The 23,253-nt window shown below is 37.0% G+C and overlaps 1 protein-coding gene across 1 annotated transcript in view; it reads left to right on the forward strand.

The window, feature by feature from the left end:
• The first annotated feature begins 716 nt into the window (after window positions 1–716).
• TMEM67 (transmembrane protein 67) overlaps window positions 717–23,253 on the forward strand; it is a 30,043-nt gene continuing 7,506 nt past the window's right edge. The window contains exons 1-20 of the mRNA XM_075705354.1: window positions 717–939; window positions 2,864–2,952; window positions 3,329–3,422; window positions 4,889–4,988; window positions 5,447–5,516; window positions 5,625–5,699; window positions 6,870–6,932; window positions 9,116–9,270; window positions 9,397–9,505; window positions 11,014–11,100; window positions 13,073–13,138; window positions 15,327–15,483; window positions 15,874–15,997; window positions 17,170–17,275; window positions 19,144–19,200; window positions 19,296–19,394; window positions 19,871–19,969; window positions 20,325–20,411; window positions 21,147–21,246; window positions 21,348–21,487. Of these exons, the coding sequence (XP_075561469.1) occupies window positions 717–939; window positions 2,864–2,952; window positions 3,329–3,422; window positions 4,889–4,988; window positions 5,447–5,516; window positions 5,625–5,699; window positions 6,870–6,932; window positions 9,116–9,270; window positions 9,397–9,505; window positions 11,014–11,100; window positions 13,073–13,138; window positions 15,327–15,483; window positions 15,874–15,997; window positions 17,170–17,275; window positions 19,144–19,200; window positions 19,296–19,394; window positions 19,871–19,969; window positions 20,325–20,411; window positions 21,147–21,246; window positions 21,348–21,487 (2,100 nt within the window). The remainder of the gene's footprint in view (window positions 940–2,863; window positions 2,953–3,328; window positions 3,423–4,888; window positions 4,989–5,446; window positions 5,517–5,624; window positions 5,700–6,869; window positions 6,933–9,115; window positions 9,271–9,396; window positions 9,506–11,013; window positions 11,101–13,072; window positions 13,139–15,326; window positions 15,484–15,873; window positions 15,998–17,169; window positions 17,276–19,143; window positions 19,201–19,295; window positions 19,395–19,870; window positions 19,970–20,324; window positions 20,412–21,146; window positions 21,247–21,347; window positions 21,488–23,253) is intronic.

Genomic DNA, 23,253 nt, shown 5'->3' on the forward strand with positions numbered 1-23,253 from the left:
CCTGTCTTTTACGTATACCCATGCATATCTAGCCGCCTTCTGTACTTGTCTGCTCCATTTTTGATAGACAAAAATCTGTATTGTTTATAGTAGATTGACCTAATAACTCAGCCTTTAAAAACCTGAACCCAACGGAAGAAATCCCATGAGGAATAAAGCGTTTGGTACGTTAAGTATACAGGCTTCCAAGCAATGCTGATACAGAGAATCGTAATAGTTAAGCAGGTAGTACACAGGAAAGGGGCAGTGAGGGATAATTAAAATCCAGGACGTGAAGTGCCCTGCAAGGTTTTGGTAACGTTTGAGGGAGTGTGAACAAGAGCATCCTGGCAGGTGAAAAAGCAAAAGGGGGCGGCTTTGGCTGTGCGTCCATCCGTTCCTCTGGGCATTTTGTGAGTTTGCCCTATTACCGGTTTCCTCTCGGGAGGGAAGCAACGCACGCGTGTCGCGTTTGTATTAATGCGCTGTGTAACAGCTTTGGAGATGAGGCACCAGAAAGCGCAAACCAGGCCTCTGTCTTCTCTTGTTTTTCCCGCTGATGTTCCAAAAGAAGCCAGACAAAGCCCTCCTAACTTCCTTCCCCTGCTCCCACCTGCCCCGCCCCGCTCGGGCTCCCCCCGTTCCCAGTCCCCCCGCGGCCTTGTGCGCCCCGCACGCGAACGCTTTGCCTCCTGCGGCGGGCCCTTCGCGCTCGCCGTACGAGAGGCGACCGACCAATGAGGGCAGGCCGCAGGAGGCCGCGGGTAGCCATGGCGACGCCGCGGCGCTGGGCCGCCCCCGCGCTGCTCCGGGCCCTGGCCGTGGCGGCGGTGCTGCCGCCCGCCCGCGCCTTCTCCCTCCCGCTCCAGCGGCCCGCCGACTGCGGCGACGCCCGCTACTTCGACGTCTCCCGCCTGGCCTGCGGGCCCTGCGGGCCCCACCAGCGGCAGAGCGCCGGCGGTGAGCGACCCGGCCCTGCCGGACGGGGGGAGGCGGGGCCGCCCGCGCCCGGGGGCCGTGCGGGGCCGGCGGAGCTGAGGCGGCTCCGCGCTCGACTCCGCCGCCGCCATCGGGGAGGTGCAGCACCTGGGCTCGCGTTTTGGCGGTAAAAGAGCTGTCCTCAGGGGCAGGTGCCTGAAAAGGCAGCGAACAGGGACAGGATCCCCCAGAGACTTAAGTGGCCGCAGCACAGCTCTGATACCTGTGTTCAGAGATACGCCCCAGGGAAACGTCTGTAGGCCTTTTTTTATAATCGTTCTTTTCCTCAGGGGTTTGTATGGCTACAGGTATTGACATTTTCATCAGTAAAATTCCATGGGCCCCTGAATGTCTCTTGAACACCTCCATAACTTGAAACTCCCATGTCGAAACTTGAATGTCTGAGATGTTGAGTATCTGAGAACTTCGGGCTGTACTAATCCAAGTCCCGTGTGGGAACTCGGAGCATACACGACACACAGTCCTAAATGAAAAATATAGGTGGTAGTTCATTTTCATTAGGAGATAAGATGATACGACAATGCCCATCTTTTATAAATACACAGTCCAAGAGAAGTGGGAGTTCAGTGTTGAGTGTACAGAAACAAATTTGAGACTAAGACCCAACAGCATCCCTCTTCAACGCTGGTACCTCAGGCAGATGCACTGATCTGGATGGCTGCGTTCACAACTGCTGCGTAAAAGCTGGTCACCTCTTGCTCCGCCATCATCATATCTTAAAAGAGTAACCCCGTAGTTTACTTGCAGAAAAAAATGCACGGTAATAGTTTTCAGACCCCCTGATAATGTGAGTGTCTAGATCCATAACTCCCTTTTAGACTTGAATCTTCCTCTAATTCAAAGGCTTCAAGGAGAGATAAATTCCAGGGGGAAGTCAAGGATTTAATTTTTTTCTGCAGCATCTGAATGGAGCAGTGTAGGTAGCTGCCGCTCAGTCTGCTGTTGCATCTTGTCTGAATTCCACTTGGGATTGCACAAGTCTGCCCATGCACTCCATGGCTAGCTCATCACTGTGGATTCGGCTTTCAAGCAACATGTTTAAAAATTTAGGTATCATCACAGTGAATGTCACAACTCAAGTCTCTTCATTGACCTAATCCTATTGAGCTTTTTCTTCTTTGTAGTTAAGTATGAATGGTTGATCACTTTGACTAATGTTGTTTCTGTAAAACTGGTCTCATGAGGATGTTCTTTAAGGTTATAAAACTTTTCACAGAATTTTACATGATTTTTACATGCACAGTTCAATAAGCTTAAATAATAATAAATACAGTTTATTAGTACATAGAATCATTAGTACATAGAATATTAGTACATAGAATCCTATTAGGACATAATTCATTGAAAACTATTTAATATGAAGCTTGATCCCCATGAACAATTTTAAAAGCTTTGAGTTTAAAATAGCTTTATAAACTAGAGTTATATTTTGAAAAACCTTTGCATATACACATGTTTTGGGTTTAGGACTGACTTCCTATTTTAAAGGATAAAAACTGCATACAAACATATAATGCTGGTGGTGTAGAGAGGATGGAGTAAGAATGGCAGTGTGGCAAGATGTAGAGGGAGAGATTATATCTGTTATTAAACCAACTGATATAGTTTAAAAAACCCCACAAAAACACAGGCTCTGGGTTCCTGTTCCCCCCAGTGTATCGGTCAGCCTAGTAACATTTTCCTAAAACATCTTTGTACAAACTGTAACATGAACATTTTTTTTAAAAAGCAAGGTGATTTTCATGCACAGCTCAGATGTTTTATTTGTCTGTCTAATAACCTATACTGATCTCTTGAGAACAATAGCACTTGTTCTTAGTATTCTGTGGAAAAAAGAAAAACAGTTTTATATAGACTAAAAGTGCCTTTTTTTTTTTTTTTCCAGGTAGTTCATGTGTATGTCAGCCAGGATACAGGATGGTTTCTAGTAATGGTGGGTCCTCTGTTATTTGTGAAAAATGCCCAGAAAATATGGTAAGTATTGAACTTCTCATACTTTGCCATAATAACAATGCTTTTTTAAATTTTAAATTTTCTCCTGACTGCAAGTGTAAAACCTCTATATCTTTTTTAAACGTTCCATTTTTAATCAACTCTATCTTCAGTAAAGGGTGTTAGCTAATGGATTCAGAAAAACTTAAGAACACTTTTTTAAGTCTATGTCTGCATAGGAATTACTTTTGCCAGATTGTTCAGCCTTTTTTTACCTTTAAAAGCTTCATGAATGTTATCGATGTTGTTGTATCTGAACACATTTTCTAGTAAATAACATCTGGATCAGGCATTCTTCAGAGATATTTGGTGATGTCTATATTTTTGGAAATTATAATAGTTTTGCATTTTATTTTAGAGTGGAGTTACTCAAGATGGGTGGAATTGTATTACTTGCCCTAAAGGCCTAACTTCAGAAGGAAAATGTAAATGCCTCAGTAATGAAATATTAGGTAAGAAATGTATGCAAGTTATGAGATATTAGTGCTTATTTTAGATTTTTGAGTTTATTAAGACATGCTCTTTGTTAAATAAGAAAGGAGATTTAACATATGTTTACATAGCTAATGTAAAAATTCAACATTCCTCTTGATCTTAAACCTCATTCCTGAAAGACAGCAGATAAATCTGTACTGTTGTTCATTGCAATAAAAACCATTATGCAAACATTGAAAAAATGAATACGGGTGTATCACTTCCTTTAAGCTGGCTGGCGCTGGGTGGAGGCATTAAAATTTGGATAAAAGCAATGTCAATATAGACTAAGAAAAAACATTAAAATGTTTTGAAGGATATAATGTGTAAGTACTTTGCAGTACAGGAATTACACATATATGACTAGGTGGAAGAGAATAGCCTGAGCAAGCCAAGCAAACTACTATGCGTCGATATCAGTGGATTTCATATCTCCCTGAGACACATGCCTATATCTGTGATTTCCTGCAACATGCTTCCCTATATCTGTGCCTCTTACTTGATGCTCTCTAATAGTTGCGGATGAATTTCAGTAGACACAGAAAATTAATTTTAGTATTAACTTTAGTGTCTGTGTTAACTGTATTTTTGCTTATCTTGTATAGCAAAAAACTAAGAGCAAATTATAAATTTCATCAAAGGTGTACAACAGAAAAGCTCTTGGGAGCTCTAGTTTTCCTTATTTTCAAAGACACAGGATGGAAAAGAATTTTTGTGTGCCTGTAATTCTTTGATTAAGTATTACTAATGTCCACTTTGGTTACATTTCTAACAGAGTGTACTGGAGAATCACTGTTTTCCAGATCATTAATTGAAAAGGAGTCTGTAGAAGAGTGAATACCAGATCATCTCCCTTAAACTTTATGAAAGTTACAAAATACATTCCGAGCCTCTATGGTAAAATATTGAGAGCAAAGCTGATTCTGTAATTTAACATGCAGAAAGAACATTAGTATTGTAATTCTTTTAATTCTCTTTGCATCTCTTTTTTTTTTTTTTTTTTTAGTATAATTAGACTTGAAATCTCTTGCCAAATGATTTATTTGCTGGAAGATGTGGTTTTGAAACTTTGAATTTGTGACATTTGCATGAATCATTTCATACGAAAATCAAAAATATTTTTCCCAGTAATTTGTAAGCTTGATATTTTGAATTCTAGCTTTGCAGTGAAGCCTTGGTTTGAAATTTGGTTCAGAATAAATGACTAGGAACAGCAAAACCGGATATGAAATATCGCATTTCTCATTAAAACCAGACTGCATGTGCATAGCTATAAACAATGCACATATACGTATATGAATGTACATTTATAGTGGATGTTATTGCAAGCTGTGCTCTTGATTTTATATCTGCATAGACAATTTATTTTTTCACACTTCTCTTACCCTGCGTGACATACCGTGCATCATGCATTTTATCACAGTTGCTTTTCTTTTGCACTTAGTGGAAAGAAGTGTCGATGGCATTTTACTTAATGAAGCACTGTGCATACATTGTAATGGAAGTGCGCAATCATTCTCTGCTTCAGATGTGTCAGGAAATAGGTGAGTATTCTTTTCCTTTTGTGATGATAAATTTGAACGTGTCATGTTCTGTTTAAATGGAATATTCTTGAGGAACAGTCTGTATCTTTGGGATGACAGTTTTAAAAGCAGTGAATTAGAAATCCTCAACCCCATATCAAACTCAGTATGTTTTGTGTTCATTGAAGTCCTTATATGAGCAGCAGCTTGGTTTGATTGTTTGTTTTGCTTTAGTGTGACTATAAGTAGGCTTTGGATTGGAAGCAGAAATGGAATTCTTATTTTGATAATTAACTATTTCATTTCTTTTCTACGTCACTGACAGTAGAAACACATTGGTAATGTATTTTGGATTTCAGTTTGAACTAGTGAAGATGCTGACAGTGTAATCAGGCATACTATGTAATCAGCTTTGACTGAGTACTAAATCTCATACTTAAGTACATTTTAAGTGCATTCTTCATGTTTGTGATCCGTAGGTGTGTAAGATGTGAACAAACGTTCATCAATGTCAGCAAGTCTTGTGACTGCAGCAGCCCAAACATTTTAGTAAGTAGAAGAATGCTTGTTGTATTGAAGCTCAGCAAAAGAAAAGTTATGTTGACAAATGTATAAATTTCCATTTTTTTATTTCTGGGTTGTTTTTTTTTTTTCCAGACTGGGGGATTGTGTTTCAGTGCTAGTGACAGCTTACTCCCAAAGGGAGTTGCAACTGTTCGTTTTGGACAGCTAGTAAGTGTGTTTGTTCTAAAACATTTTCAAGCTATCTCATTATTTACTTTCAGTAAGTCTTTTAAATTCCATTCCTGAAAAACAAAGGTGGTGGTTTGTTGTCTGATCGCAGTGATTGCAAGGTAATTTGCATCAAGATAAGAGTGTAGACATGTAGACCAGGCAAGCATTGTTCTAATGGAATATGTTTAAGAAAATTCATGCCTGCTTGGCAACTGAAAAAAGGGAAGTAATTTACATTAATTTAGTGTCAAAACAAGTAGTATGTGGTCTATTGTATTAATTGTATGTCTTTAAAACACATGTATATCACAAAAACATGCGAAGAGTCCATGAGAGCCTCTGGGCTTTTTCAATTTCTTTTTCATTTTACTATGTAAAATTGGTATTCATATAAAATATTTTAAAGAAGATATAAAGATTGAAAGGACATTTTTAGTTGTCAGATGGTTAGAGCTGATAGAAGAAAATGGACACATATACAATTTGAGACTGTGTATGAAATTGTTGAAGTCATTGAATTGGCTAATGGTTGAAAGTATGTTCTATTGAGAAGAATGAAGGTGTTTTCATTGGTTTAGCTAATGCACTTGTATTAGTTGTGAAATCTGCTCGAAGTTAGGACCATTTTCCATGTAGTTCTGAATTCAGGAAATGCTATGTGGCCAATAAATGTAGTTTGTTCTTAAATGAATTAAAGGCTACTGCTTGAAAGAAAGCAAAAAGTAGTCTTCAGTTTTCCTGACAGCAAATATTGGTCTTGCTTTCTGAAAATGCAGTTCAAAAATGAGTAGTTGTAAAAGGCAGGTTGTGAAATAATTGATTTGGCAAATTTGGTCCTGAGCTAAATTTACCACCCAATCAACACCTTACCCTTGAAATCATTAGTACTTCCCTTGTGCAGTAAACTCCTTCGTCATAGAATCCATATTAAAAAGTAAAATTTTTCTGCTCTTGTTCTGTATATTTTGTCTAATTTAGTGAAGTGAAACAAGTTCTTGCATTATGATTGTGTTTTGAACTGACCTGGTTTGATTTAGACACTTACAAAGGACAGAAAGCTCTGAGAAGAAAATAAGTAGCATCTTTTAGCTGACATAGTTTTCCAGATGGTTACGTTATGGATAAATTGTTCTGAACAAAGAGAATGAAGCAATTCCTTCCTTACAGGGTATAACACTGACATCAGCATGGTTTCTGAAAAACCTGCAATCCTCAGCCTCTGCCTGTTGGGTGAGTTTCATTGATGTTTGCAGTTTGCTTTTTTACACAGAAGTGATACTCTGTATAAAAGCATGGCACTCTAGTTTTTGGAGCTAGCTTGCTTATTTTTAAAGAATCTTATTTTGAGATGACAGTAGATAAGAAAGAAATATGTATACAGAATGTTTAGAAAGGATATTGAGTGCTAGTCAATGTTAATGCAAGTCTCCAGGGCTGGAATCTTCACAAGGTGAATGGTGGTAAACAAAAAATCCTGCAATAGTCAGTAGGTATGTGAACTGTTACTGAGTATATCCAGTAAGGGATCACTCAGAAAATTAACTTCTTAAATACTCAGTATTGATTGGCAGCTGGTCTTTACCTCTTACTTGGTTTTCAGTTAATCATTATGTTTTGTGTTGGAGAAGGATAACCATAGAACCATCCTTTCTAGCTTGCTTTGATTTATGCATGCAAGTGTTATTTACCATTATATAACATCATATATATGTCTGGGTGGCAGTAACCATGGGTGGAAGAGTGGCTGCGGTAACAGAATCATGCACACTTGTGAAGGGGATGTGCCTCTGCCTCCTTTTTACCAACTCTGTTATCACACATCCTCATTTCCCTTCTGTATTCCTCTCCTCAAAATCAGATTTTAACTTCTCAGGCGCTACCTTTTCTCCCAATCTGTCATGACCCAAAGGGTTACCTGGCCTACAGGTGTATAAAAATCACAATAGGGGTTTGCAGAGTTTTGTAAAACACAAGCACATGGAGTCTTTATTTCCTACATTTCTTTATTACAGATTATTACAAATTACTACTAGTAAAGTGAGTATGCTTACGATTAATAAAGCAAGTATGTACGTATTACAATGGTAGCAGCAATGAATAGTGGCAGCAAGCATAAATTTCAATATTACAAGTTACTACAAAATTATCACTAGTAATAATCACCAGCAAATACACTTATGATCAATTACCTATATGCATTCCTATGTATATCTGTTATTCAAAATAGTACCAGTACAGTGCTCACCAAACCGCTTCCAGGAGTGGGGCCTCGAAATCGATGACAGACAAAGTCTCACTTTGAAGATGATCCACGTCGCAGAGTCTGGAGTCAGCCAGGCATCCCCAGTGATGGTCCGATAACTTGCCTAGGAGAGCTCATAGAAAAGTTTGTGCGGGGGGAGGGGGGTTTGTGTGTGAGAGACAGACAGACAGGGACAGATTCACTCTCCATTTTGGATAACAAATAAGTCATCTTGATATCACAGAGAAGTAAGGGGGCATAGGACAGCATCACCTGGAGCAGCCAATAGATGGTGATGTTGCATATTCTCTCAGACCAGTCCTTTTATTTTTCCAGACTGGTTTTCTGCTCTTTCAGGTAGAATAGCCAATAGCAGTTGCCAATTCCTGATTTCTTAGAATGTTTTCCCTCTTTTCCAGACTATTTTTCACCTTTCCAGATGATAAGTTGCTGTTACAGCTCCTTAGTTTTGTGCTTATCCATGGTACCTCAGGATGTCTGTGGTGTTTAGGTACCCAGCTGCACTTCTCAAAGATGTTCCTGATTCCCAGCCTGCTCAGCTCTTCTGCCTGAGTGTAGCATTCAACTGCCAATCTGACCCACACAAAGGCAATAGGTGTTAGCAAGTTAATACCAGTGATCACTGCACACAGATGCTAGGCATCACTTCTGCTTATCACATGGCAGTGGTTTGTTTACCAAAATTGAACAATGGTATAAATACAACATAGTTTAGGAACAGCAGAATAGAAAAAGTACTAAAACTGAAAAGAAGATAGTCACGATACATGCAATTGTAGTTGTCAGTCTTAGGTCTTTGATGGAGTCATCTTTGTCATACAGCCTAAGTGATGTTAAACATTTTGATTCTTACTTCGTTTTCTAAATACAGATTTTGACATTTCTGTCACATCATACCGTCTAGCTGATGCAACTAAAATAAACTGAAAAAGTGAGAGCGTTGATTTCATGCTGCCATCTGCAGACCTATAAAAATATGGAACCTGAATAGCTGGAAGAAAATATTAGGTGTTGACAAAACAAAATAACTTTCAAGTAAAAATGAGAGTTTAGGTGTGGCTTATTAAAGATAACATTAATTTTATGACTGCCTCACCAAAAGGAAGGGTAAATAAATACTTTTCTGTGTTCTTCTGTTTCTCCACTGCAGTTGTACTCCAATCTAACAGCATGCCAAGCTCTTGGAAATATGTGTGTAATGAATATGAACTCACTGAGTTCTTCAAGTACTGATGCCTGTGGTTTATTTCAGTATATTTATGTCAATACAGCAAGGCTAGGCATTGTTCATTCAATAGCCTTCTGGTAAGTTGCCTTTTCCATAACTTCAGTCTTTAATAGTGTTTTATGGAAATTATTGTTCTAAATGTTCTTTGATGCAAGTGTTATGATGTTATGTTTCTTTAAAAAAAACATTGTAATTGTTTTCAGGAGGCATAATCTTCCATGGCTATATTATGGTGATCAACCAGGATTAGCATCCCAAGTGCTTGAGGCAAATCATTTCCCTACAGTCTTCAGTTTTAAAGGAACAGATAAGGTAGGTGTTGGGTAGTAGACATGGGGAAACAGACATTTGGAAGAGGACATAATCACATAAAGAGGTTTAGATTCATTGCAGATGTGGCTCCACTAAAGGTAATTTTTAGGCAGTTAGTGTAACAAAACTCAGTGTGAGATCTTACGGAAGAGGAAGGTGACGTAAAAAATCTCTAGGTAAGATGATTTTACTGACTTACACTCACTTGGTCACACATTTATTTTGCTCACGCTCTCATACCCACATTCTCATAAGGCCAAGGTGTGCTTGCCTGAGTGGTCTGACCAGGATCAATTGTGTGTGACACAAGGAACAAGGGATGCCAGCTATTAAGTTCTCATTGTGTCCCCAAGGTTCTTCTGGATTGGCAGTGATGAACTAGTAATTACACAAATCTTTTATACCCCATAGGAGTTAATAGTTGTTTTGGCTTTCCTTCAGTCTTGTTTCTTTCAGTCTCCATAAATCCGAACCAAAGTAGGTCTTTGTCTTTTTCCCTTGTTTAAAACATATACATCCTTTTGTCAGTTTTCCTGGTGAACTAATTGGAAAAAGAGGGGTATATGTGATGTGCTATAACTTTCCTGCCATTCTTCTGGTGCCAAGGTACATGATCTTTTCCTGACAAGTTGTCTGTGCCATGGTTTTATCAGAACCCATTTCTCAGCTTTCTTGCTGGGAACAGTGTTCATTATTGCTATGTGGTGTTTAACCCTTTACTTCTGTTGCTTCTGGTTCTTACACATTTCTATCCATACTTCATTTATACCAACCTTAATATCTCTGTTACAAATCTCTACAAGTTGAGTTGTATCAGGGATGAATTCAGTCTATTACTCCAGCTTTTTCCTGTTCCTACAGTGAATTAGGAAAAAAGAAAGAGGTGAGGAAAAACAATCATTTCAGTGTTAACAAAGCCAGGTATCCATCCCTGGGAGGGATGGCCTTCTTAAGTAGCTTGTTAACTGCCACAGTTTTAAGGTAATCACAGAAAGTAAGTAGTGCTAGTGGTAACCTCTTTGTTAAAATTGCCAGATTTATCTTCAGTTTTCTTTTTGACTCAGAAATAAAATAATAGTTTTCAGCCATATTCTAAAAGATTGTATTTTAAATTAAACAATGTTGCAACACAGCTTCTGTTTTAACAACTAAAATACTCATTATTCTTCCTATCACTGAAGGTCCTGGAAGCACTCAAGATGCCAGCCTGGTATGCAGTAGAAATCTGCATAGATTTCTGATTAATTTAGGGCATGTCTACCTGTACAGAAGTTCCTTTGGAACTTTTTCCACATCACCAATGAAGCAGTAGAATGGTGAAGTATGTTTTTTTTAAAAAAGTAAACTACCAAAAGCAAGAATAAAAAGATGAAATCGGAGGGAAAAAATGAAGCTGGAATTATGCTGAAAGTTTTAGGGAAGCATCAAACGATCAGACAGCAGTGCCTGAAATGTGAATGTTCACTTTATGGCAGTTTCATTGTTTCTTTATCTGTTTTCATCATCAGGATGTAAAGCTGCAATTTATTGCAGCCTCATTTGATGCAGCAGGAAACTTTCTTAAGTGGCAAAATTTGGAAGGAGGCATCTTACAGGTACGTTTGATTTTAATTACCTTTTGTTGATACCATTACATTCTGATTGCCTTTAGCCAAATTAAGACAAAAGCCAAGAGTTTGGTTACTACAGTAGTGACAGTTCATAAGATAACCATAAAGCTAGTTTAGGGAGAATAGCCCTTGATTCTTGCTCACAATGATCTTTAAAAAATCAAAAGTATAAATTCAGTGACATTGCCCTCATCCATTGGACCAATATAAATTTGGAATATTGGAAAGCTCTGAAAAACAGCACTAGTCTTTTAGAACTAACTATCTCTTTCTTCCATTCAGCATACGGTTACCCATGTACGTAATTTATTATTAGCCCTCTTTTTCTTGGTGAGAAAAGTATATTCTTTAGCTCTCCGTCCACATACATTTATAGAAAATTCTGGGAGTATGTCCCTATTAGATGTTGTCACCTGTTTTCACACATTATGGGGATGCCAAGCAATCAGTGATTATGTCATTATCAAGAGAGGTAGGAAAACTGATCTACCACCTCATATTCTTTCAGTTCTCTTGGGATTTTTTGTTTGTTTATTTCTTTTGGCTTTGGCCAGTATCTGCCTGGCTTTTTCATAAAAGAAAGTTATAAAAACTTGCTGGGAGACTTTACATAGAATTGGGGAACGCTGGCTAGAGGATTCACAGTACTCTTGGACACTCTACCTTCAGATTTCAGTGGCACACGCGCATTCTACTTGAGCAGTACCATGCTGTATAGAATGTGAAAAACTCAAGGAAGAAGCAAGTGGAAAGCATGATAGTAGTTAGCCTAACTGTTAGCAGAAATTGGCAGCTGCGAAAGACATTACAGAGTAGAATTTGTTTAGCAGTCCGGTGGTGATCTGGGCACTCTCAGCAATTCCCTAGGCTGGCAACAATAATAGCAAGAACAATTGGGAATTGTCTGTCCCCTTTTCTAGGCTCTTCATGTCGCTCTTGGAGCACTTCAATTCAAATGCTCCAGTATCTACAGAAGAGCAGCTGACATTGAGGATTTAGTGACTGACGCCTATTTCTTTTGTTATTGTCTCAGGATGAACTGTCTTGTATCTGCCTCTCAAATTTTAAGGAAAACTAGTGTTTGAGAAAACAGGTTATTAAGTTGATTACTGTGCATAGAAAATGAGATATTCTGACATAGATTTTAAGGTTTATTGGGACACGTTAATTTTGCAAATGTGAAGCTTTTAGTAGCTATCAAAAATCAATGGGAAAGGAATAGCTTTTCCATTCAAAGCCTATTTTAGTGTAATAGACTGTGTGTGATGATAAGGCATCGCAGTGCTAAAGCAACCTCAATGCATAATTTTAACAATTCCCAGAATTTCAGTTGCACACTAATAGAATTGTGTTTTATGTAAATTCAGACTTGATTTGCTATGCCCTCCACTAAGTGCCATGCTCATTTAGTTAGAATTTGGCCCAGAACCCATTTTTCTGGGTTCTACTTAGAATGACTTGTTCTTTGCAGAAAATGTAAAAGTTACATTGAAAAAGGAAGAAAAAAAAAAAGCTGTTACTTGCCATAACTTTGATCCTCTGAGAATGCTAGCTTAAAAGAAAGGGGGCAATATGAATGTGGAGTTCTTTTCTCATGGGATTCTTGGATTTAGCAGAAGCCATTAATAAAGCTTGAGGCAGCACAGTGTGTTGAATCCCTGGAAAGATTGTTCTTGCCTGGCTGGATGCTCCTGTCCACAGATTTCAACTTCAGTGACAGAACTGAAAAATACTATACAAGTTTGAATAAGCTAAAACAGCGTTCTAAGAACACCAATATTAGTACAATAAATAATCGTGTTTATTCTTCAAAATCAATCCCTCTCTTCTTAAAAAATAGAACAAAATAACTTTTGTGAGAACTGTGAATACATAAACTGCTTGGGGTACCTGTGAATATTTCATGTGAGAAAATGATACCTATGAATTAACCTAATTATAATTATGTTTTGTTCAGCTTTGTCCTGATACCCAAACTAAATTGAATGCAGCTTATACATTTGGAACAACTTACCAACAAAGTGTAAGTAAGAGATAAAATGCTATTGTGAATTTTGAATTAAGTTGCTTTATACGTCATCAGCAATTCAGTGCATATTGAAGGATCTCTGGAGTTTAGCCATAAGCTGCAACATGGACTTCTTTCTTGTGAAACTGTTGCTTATTTTAATTTCTTTATTACTGAGTGAAGTAAATGGGGGAGGGGGGGTGTTAATTATTTAACGATACATCACAAAACTTGTTTACTACATAGGATAATCAAAATAAATTGAACTGGCATTTCTATTAGTGAGGCTGCTGACTTATCAGTGGAAGAACACAATGCCTGAATTCTGACAGTCATATACTTTGCATTGTAACTTCTAATATTCCTGCCTCCATCTTTGGCCAGGTTTCATAGGGAAGGAAGGCATATGCAATCATGCCATGCCTGTATGTTTTCCCCATTAACTCCTTAATGTATTCCCTGATTTCAGTGAATTCAATAAAGAGATTGAAGGAAAGTTTTAATCAAACAGATGACTCATCAGAGGAAAGAGATTCTTTAGCTGTCTTAACTATGGGAAAAAAATATTGGAGTTTTCACACCTTACTAAACACCAGGAAAGGGAGAGGGGATAGAGCACTTGAGCTTGTGTATACTTAGACGGTAAATTCAGTGAGCCACAGGCATGGTTCTGCCAGCAATAAAGCTTCATTAATTTTTGTCACTTACGTGTTAAATGGGGAGGTGGTAGTCTCTTTGGCAGGTGGGTGGAGAAATACCATCTTTATTTTTATAAAACTCCATATGTGTGCATAGCATCTAATACCTATATATCCATTAATATTATTTATTAACTCATCTACATTCAAAACAATTCCCCACATTACATGTTGCAGTGTAAAAATGTATAAACTGTGGCTGCTATTTGGGTGGTGTGAAAGTCTTGTAGTGTAATAGCTGTCAAAGCTTTAGCCCTTGAAAACTGAAGTGTTTACCAAATAATTCTGACAAAATACTTTGTTCAGCATTTTTACTCTTCCATATTGTTTAATGTTGTTTAATCCATATTTCAGTAGAATGGAAACTTATTTCCTATTTAGGATCATTGAACCAGTCGAGTATGGTTATTCTATTTTTTGTACTTTTTAAAATCTTATGTATTTGATATATTGAGTCTACAGAACCTGTTGTTAAGTATTAACAGTTAATATTACTGGGTTTAAATACAAATACCAATAAATATTAACTTACTGAGTATTTTTTAATGTAATTATTTTCATGGATTGTATGCATCACTGTTTTTTCCTACAGCTTTGGAGAAAACATGGTGGAAATGTTCTATGAGTATTTAAAGACTGCATGGTTGTTCACATGCAAAAAACTACCTACTTTCACATTTAATTTCTTCACATAGTCACAGAATGGTTGAGGTTGGCAGGGTCCTCTGGAGGTCATCTGGTCCAACCCCCTGCTCAAGCAGGGCCACCTAGAGCAGGTTGCCCAGGACCGTGTCCAGACAGCTTTTGAATATCTTCAAGGAGCAACACTCCACAACCGCACTGGGCAACCTGTGCCAGTGCTTGGTCACCGTCACAGTGAAAATGTGTTTCCTGATGCCCAGAGGGAACCTCCTATTTCAGTTTGTGCCCATTGCCTCTGGTCCTGTCACCGGGCACCACTGAAAAGAGGCTGGCTCTGTCTTGTACACCCTCCCTTCAGATTTTTGATGTGATCCCCCCTTAGCCTTCTCATCTCCAGGCAAAACAGTCCTAGCTCTCTCAGCCTTTCCTCATAGGAGGGATGCTCTAGTCCATCATCTTAGTGACCTGCGCTGGACTATATCAGGTAGCTCCATTTCCTCTTGTACTGGTGAGCCCAGAACCAGACACAGCACTCTGCAACTTCAGCATTTATGTTTCTTGACTTTAGTGTTTATGCTGTTTTAAATCTTATGTCTGTGAAATTTGCTAGGATATTTTTTCCTAATCTGTTGAAAAATGTTAGCAGAGTTTCATTCTCCACGTTAGTCAATTGTAGTCATTTCCAAGAGGTTTGTATAAAATCATTAGTACTTTGTAATTGCTTGCAAATAGCTGGAATGCCTTGTCTTTTGCAAAGAAATGGCACAGATTCCACAATAATTTTGTAGGGGAAGAATCCACAACTTGATAAAATCATTAAATGGCTAAAGTGATCTTTTTATTTTAACATTTTTTTCTTGTAGTGCAAAGTTTCAGTTTCGAAGCTTTTACTGGATTTTGCTAATCCAATCTTTTATGACCTCTTCCTTGAATATAACGGTGACAATGGACAACAATATCTTTGGGCTGTGCCAGTTTTAAACTTGAACCTTCAGTACAGTGAAATGTTTGTTAATCAAGGTAAGACTGTCATAATACATTTCTGTGAATTTAAGTAATCTGAATAACTGCAAATTGAAAGAATTTGTCTTAATTACTGTTACTGAGTTGTTTTTAAAGATGCCACAACCCACCATAACTTGTTTCTGTTTCAAGAATTTAATATTTGTGGGCAAGTTCTGATAGTGTTAAATGCAAGCTTTGGTTGCATACACTGGCCCAATCAATAATATGCACAAATAAAGCAATCTAATTTCATCATGTGTTTTTTTAAGTTGAAAATAAGTAATTTTACATCCTGAATACAGTTATATGTATCATACAGGCATATGTCTCATTTCTAATTGATTTCATTCTTTTTGTGTATTGAATTAGTTTTTTAAATATTATGACTGTCATGTTTTTTCAAAGGCAGTAGTATGAACAACTGGCTTTTGACTCGTCGATTTTTTTTGGTGGACGCACTAAGTGGAAAAGAGAATGACTTGGGAAAACTACCAAGGGTAATACGAATTGCTAGCAAAATAACAATAAGGTGATTAATTGCATATAATATATAGTCAATAGAAAATCAAGCCAATTTTGTGCAGTCTGTATTTCACTGTCTTAAAAGAAAGTTGTTTTATTATGTTGTTTCTGATATGTCCTGTTGCTGCTTTTTCCATTGCATACTTGGAAATAGCAAGTGTTTCCATAGGGTGTTCTGATGAGTGAGTGAGAAAACATAACATTGACTTGTGGGGGTTAAAATTACTATGATTACTTTCCAGGTAAGATGAATCAGACCATGTATGCATAATGCAAGTTAGCAGGCATTCAGTCACCTCTTAGAAGCAGGTGTCATCTGGAAAGACCTAAAAACTCCTCTGTTAATTCTTTTTCATGTGTATGTTACTGACTATACAAGGATGCTATTTCATACTCCATATTCTTTTTTTTCAGTATTTTTACAAACTGTTGTCTATTCTGGTGTACAATCCAGAATAGGCTTGTAGATTTAACTGAAATTGTGAGACTACCCATTAGGGTCATTACTGATAGTTCATCTCAACTGGAATATGTTTTGGAAGAACCTTTTTTTCTCCTTTATGTAATGTCTTACTCTGAGATGACTGTCTAAAATTTAAGATCTCCCTTTTCCTTCAGTTCTTCTTCACAACTTATTAGTTAAAGAGATTGCTGAGTAGCACTGAGTACTGATCCATATAAGTAATCATCTTGAAGATTAATTTAATGTACTAACTCCATTTGCAGAGAATTACATATTACATTATTTAAAAAAATAAGGAATAGCTTATGTATGTTAGGAGAACCCCTTCCCACCCTGCCCTGGAAAAAAGGATAATGCCAGAAATTCAAAATAAATATAGAAAAGGTCATTCTGTAATGTTTTGAGAAAAGTTACCTTTTGGAATTGACTTCAGTTGCAGCTATCGTAATGTGAGCAGTAGGTAAAGACTGATTCCGGTATTTTCTTACAAATAAGCAATCCTTCCCAGCTTTTTATATATTTGTATACATGCCTTTGCACGCTGGTTGCTTTTAAAATGTGAATTGCTTTGTCACTGGGTTTGAAACTCACATTTTATTGATCAAGGTTGTTCTTTTCATTTAGTATTTTCTTATTAGTACCAGTTTCAATCAATACTTTCCAAGCAACTCATCCATTTTCTGTATTACAAATAAATACTGTTTGTATTTCTGCAGTATTCGTCTGGTGTCACATACTCAGAGAGGAACTATCTACCCTCCTCTACTTACTATTGCTTACACAGATGTGCTTGTTCAAAACCCTGAAACCCAGAGTGTGATGGTAAGATCTTTGTGCTCTCTTAATTGAACTGATTTGTTAATCATACTTTTAGTTCTGTTGGAATTCCAGCTGAGTGAACATTTTTGGGGGGTTTTTAAAAATCTAATAATCAATTTCTAGTTCTGCTCAGTTTTGAAGTTGCAAGTTTTCACTAAAACTTAAAGCTTTTAAAACAAAGCAGTTAAAAGTATGTTCTTTTTAATTTATATTGAGTCTTTTTTAACTTAAAATGCTTAGAATTTTACAATTGGTTGTCTAATGCTAAATTAGGCTATATTTCAAATAAAATTATATGCACAGAAAATAACAGGAAAAGTACTCTTTATGGAATGCACTGAAAGCAGCAATTTATGCAAGAAATTGAATATTTTTATTTAAAGAAATGCATAAAGAAGAGGCTGTTGACACAGACATTTCAGGTCACCTGTAGTTTAAGTTAAAATATTGGTAACGTATCTAAAACACCCTTTAGTGTTTTATCTGCTGTGTATTATTTTACAACACATCTCTAAGAATTAAAGTGAAATAATCCAAAAATCTGTAGCCAGAGAGGTTGGAGACCAGTTTGGGGCATCTTCCTCTACTGAAACCCATCACATTCTTCTGTAGCAGATGCAGATGGGGCATTTCCTACTTGCCCTTTTCCCTCCCACGACGGGCAATTATAATATTAACGTTTTCTGCTTGTCAACCTTCAACAGTTCAGCCTTCCAGTACAGATAGACATCTAGTCTAAAAATTTCTGGTGCTAGAAGCATTCCTTGTGTTCCATATTAGCTGCATGAAAGGAAAGAAGGGACAGGGAATTAGAAAGATAGAAAAATTAGTCAGACACTTCTTCCCTGCCTAAATGATGTCTTTATTTAACCACAGAAACAGCACTGGTTTTAGAAAATAATTCATTCGAATGGCAGTGGCAGGAACAATTGTTTTCAGTTTCTCTATTTTATGTTACACTATTTCACCCTCACATCTACATCTGATCTACTTAGGTGTTGTCAATTTTGGGTGTCTTGTTGCATTTAACAAATTTTATGCAAGTAAAAAGATACATTGAATTTCGTTCCAAGTTCTGTAAGCACTGACCTTCCAGTAACTGAGCATATTGAGACTTAAATCCAAGTGAGGTGATGGAATGAGCTCTGACAGGAACAAATGTTTTGGGTAGCCAAGGTGGGGGTGAGGAGGGATTGGTTTGGGGGGGGGGGGTGTCCTTTCTTTTTTTAAGACAAATTAAAAATACTAATAATTGTCATACTTGTGTTAACTTTAGCCTTGCAGTGACAAGGATTCAGTCCAGAATGCTATAAAACCAAGACAAATATTTTCTCTTTGTTGTACAAATCTTTTAGACCAAAGTCAAAATAGGTCTTAGGTTAGATAGATATTTAAGCTAGAGGGAGTAATTTTGATGCTGTGTGACAATTTTTATTTCATTCAAGCTAGAAGCAAAATGGTGTCTGAGCTATGTAAGAGCTCACTTTATGATTTTGCATATTGGTGTAATTACATTAAAGTTATTCTTAATCAACATTGATAAAAGGGAAAGTATCAAACCTTTGGTGTCTCCTTTCAGAAGAAAAAAAGTTATGCACATTTGAAAGGGTTGTGATTAAGTACAGCTAGTAACTTGCAGATAGCAGGCATCCATCCCCAGCATTACTGTTGGTAAAATCTGCACTAAGTGTAGCAGAGCATGTGCACACCAGGTCAGATGTATAAAGTAAAAGAAGGTATATGTTGTACTTGTATAGTAGCCCTAGATGGGAATTCCCACCAACTAAAAGTGTGGAAACTACCACTGTCTGTAACGCTTGTAGCATTTCAGAATTTCTATGCATATTTACTTTCTCTATCTTAATATTCAGGTTTCCTTCTCAGTCAATTATGAGATGAATCAGTCAGAAGCTCAGATTCAGACTGATGTAAGTTGTATCGCTCCTTAATTTGTCAATATAATGATTTACTTCTATTTTGTGGTTTTGAAAAATATCTGCAAATAATTTTTCATTCTCTTCAGATCACGTTGGGTGTGTTGGGTGGGCTTGCAGTGTTATGGTCCCTTCTCAAGACTGCAGGCTGGAAGAGGCGTACAGGAAGCTCTATAATTGACTTGCAGGTATAAACAGCTGGTAGGGACATGTCTTCCTCTCTTTAAGGAGAACTTTGCTATTATTCCCTGTGACATAACTTATGTTTCTTAAGGTAACTGAAATAGCCTAGCTGCATAGAACAGTGATCTGGACATAGGCCCACTTGAGGAAGAAGGTTTTTTGCATTTTTTTTGATTCTGATGGAATTATTAGGAATTATTTTTGCTAAAAATAAAGGTATTTACAGAACTATTCTGACCAATTGAGTGGCCTTAGTTTTCAGATCAATTCTTCTTTGAACAAAGACTAGCACGTAGGAGTTTCAGATACTGAATATACCATAAATATGGTAAATATGACCATAGTAGAAAAATTTTGTTCAAGGCTACTTTTCACTACTAGAGTTTCCTGTATTGTGAGCTGCATAACATTTTATATGAATGTACATATGCATTACTTAATTAGTTTTACAGATCTCTACAGTGTGTTTTTATAATTGCAGACAGTTTTGAAGTTCTTACTGTTTTATGCTGGAGATCTTGCCAATGTTTTCTTTGTCATCACAGTGGGCACAGGAATTTACTGGCTTGTGTTCTTCAAAGTAAGTATTTTTCCAGATTTGGGCGTTACAAAAACCTGTTAATATTGCATATATGTTTACACAAAAATTCTTTTCTTTTTTTTTTTTTTTTTTTGCCTTTCTGGTCAGACTATTGAGGCAAGTTCTATATCATATTCTGTTTTGTGTGCTTAAATTTTTGTGTTTACCTGTTTCTTTTCCTTAGGATTTGTTGTACTTGCAGTCTGCTTAATAGTCAATTAAAATACCTTACAAATTCAAAATGATTGCACATTAAATATTGATCTTTTTCTGCAAAACATTATTCACTCTTAAGCACTTAGTATGTTGTTACATATGCTGTTCACACTGTTTCAATGTAACTTCTCAATTATAGGCTCAGCAGTTTGTCTCTGTCCTTTTACCACTTCCATCTCAAGAAGAAGGTTTTGTTACATACGTAGCATGTGCGTTTAGTTTAAAGGTAAATATTTTTTTCCTCAGGCATTAAAGACATTTCAACATATGCTTCTGTATATTTTCAGTAGGCTTGTTTTTAAACATCTTCTACAGTTCATTTTATTAGTGTATAGATGTAAACAATTATTTTATTCTAAGAATTAAGTAATATTTCCATAGACCTTTATTTTGTGGAGTCTGTATAGGGAAACAAGTGTCTAAGGAAGATGATCTATGGAAAATTCTTATTTCAAGGATAAAGTTGTAAAGAAACCCAAATAAAAGAAGACCATATCAAGAAATCAAGTGCTTTCTTTTAAAGCAGAATATAAGTGCTGTCAGATCCTGATTAAAAAGAAGACAGATTAAAATAATTATGTTCAAGCATACTTGCAGAATTCAGAGTTCGGTATTCTGTCTTCATGGGACATACAAGTATTTTATTAATTATGGGTATTATATTGAATTGGTATTCATAATACAGGTTAATATGGGGAAATAGTAAATTTTTTTGGAATTTGTTGCTTTGCTGTATTTTCTTCATTATTTTGGACATCGTCACATGACTTACCATTACTCCAAGCTTTTAAATTTTTTTTAAAAATTTATCAAAAGTTGGTTACAAAGTTGCAGTCTCAAGTATAGTCAAGTATATTACTTGTTATGCTTAATGAATGACATGTGCAATGACTGTTTCTTCATCTTTGTCTATATGCTGTTGCTGTCCTTACTTGTTATATTTGTCCTTTTTCTTTCTTAGGCTCTGCAATTCTTACAATTGCTGGTTTCACAACTTACTATAGATATTTTCTTTATTGACTGGGAAAGACCTAAGGGCAAAGTTCTTAAAGCAGTTGAAGGTAACTCAAACTATGCTTGTTTGTGCAAACAGCTTTGGTTAAATTCAGATATTAATCTCAAGTATTAAACTTCAGAGCTTTATTGTATGTATTCGTTTTAGGTGAAGGTGTTATTAAAAGTGCTGCCGCACCTGTGAGCATATGGAGGACATATTTTATAGCAAATGAATGGAATGAAATTCAGACAGTGAGGAAGATAAATCCCCTCTTTCAAGTACTTGCAGTTCTTTTTTTTCTGGAGGTATTATTACTACAATTATTATTGCTATTGTTATTAATTTTTTATGATTCACAACCAGAGTGTAACCTAAGGGTCTGGTTTTTAATTCTTGCATTCTCTGTGGTAATAGTGGATGATATTTAAGTTCACTTGAAAACACGTAACTTAGTAAAATAATTATTTTAATACATTTTTTAATTTATATGTATGCATGTATAGGTCATTACAGTATTAATTAAGGAAGACTTAAAAAAAAAACAAATCAACCTTTAATTACCTTAGAGACCTTTGTTAGTTTTGTTTGGGTTTTTTAAGGTAATGAGTTACCCTAAATGGCTTAAGAGACTGATAAATCTGTGTACACACTCAATTCTTTATTTACCTACTGGCTCCTGCCACAAGAGCCACAGTCCTGCCACAGTCTACGGCTTTATTTCTGGTTTTATATTTATCTGAACTGAGCTTCCTTCCTGCTAATTTGCTATAGTGACCCTTTATAAAGCAGGAAATGAAATGTGCCAGTTCTTTTCCTGATGGCATAGCACAAGGCAGTATGCCTTCAGTTACAGCTTAAGAAATTGTAAGAAATTGTGCTTTAGCTTTTCAAAAACATTTTGATTTGTTTCTTCTGTAGTTTAGTAAATACTTTTATTTTGGGAAGTACTCTTAAAGTGTGTAGCATATATAGTTGTTTATGTGAGGTTCTTTTACATATTTTTAATACTTTTATTTGGTTTTTATTTCTGTTTTTAAATTTCCTATTTTTCTTTTAAATTATATACAGTAAAAACCCCAAACTTTCCTCATTCACTACACCAGTATTTTTGCTGTTGTTAAATACTGGCCAGGAACAACTTCTATGACATGTTACAATGAAGGAATGGGATTAAAAAGAGCACGTATTCACAAAACTAACTAGTCTCCTCAGGTTACTCTTCATAGGTTCCTGGCATTACTAGAAGGGAGAGGCTACTCCCAGTAGAGGGTGGTTAACATCTTGCTCTATAATTCCTGCTATGAATTTCCCTCTGGAGAATCCCTTTCTTGCCACTGATGGTGGAGGAAGTCATGAAAGATACCTAAATAGGCTAAAATTGGTGTTTGTGAAAACCTCAGATAATCTAAAGATTGAGAAAACTGTCATTGTCATGCTGAAGTTTGGAATGTAGTTTCCCTAGAAGTATATATAGTGCCCGGGGTAGATATGGCAATCAGCTGCTCACCACAGGGGGAACTTCAGTATTGCTCAAAACCAGTCTTCTTGAGTTACCAATTTTGATAAAGTGACTGTTCAGTTCTGATTAATCATGGTGACAGGCTGCAAGGTAACACAAAACAAGCCAGGAAAAGTAACAGGTGGAGGAAGTTGGGAAGCGTCTCACTCCCCTCAGGCCTCATGTCTGGCACCAAAGCAGCCGCTTGGTTGGCACCGGTCGCCCTGGCAGTGTTGGCTACGTGGCTAGTGCAGATAGCACTTGGGCAGCAAAAGTGAGGAGCTGTTCAATATGTACTGGCTCTGGCTGGGATAGAGTTAGTTTTCTTCACAGCAGCCCACAGGGTGCTGTGTTTCGGATTTGTGGCTGAAACAGGGCTGACAACACACCAATGTTTTGGCTGTTGCTGAACAGCACTTGCACAGCATCAAGGCCCCCAAGTCTTGACCCACAAGTCTTCTTGCTTTTGTTTTTCCTGTTCCCCATCCCACTGTGGTGGGGGTCAACCCACCCCAAATATGTTTCTGGTGCAGCTCCCGTTCTGAATGATTTTCACAAAATTTTCACCTCTCA

This window comes from Pelecanus crispus, chromosome 2 (genome assembly GCF_030463565.1).
Source record: "Pelecanus crispus isolate bPelCri1 chromosome 2, bPelCri1.pri, whole genome shotgun sequence".
Lineage (NCBI taxonomy): Eukaryota > Metazoa > Chordata > Aves > Pelecaniformes > Pelecanidae > Pelecanus > Pelecanus crispus.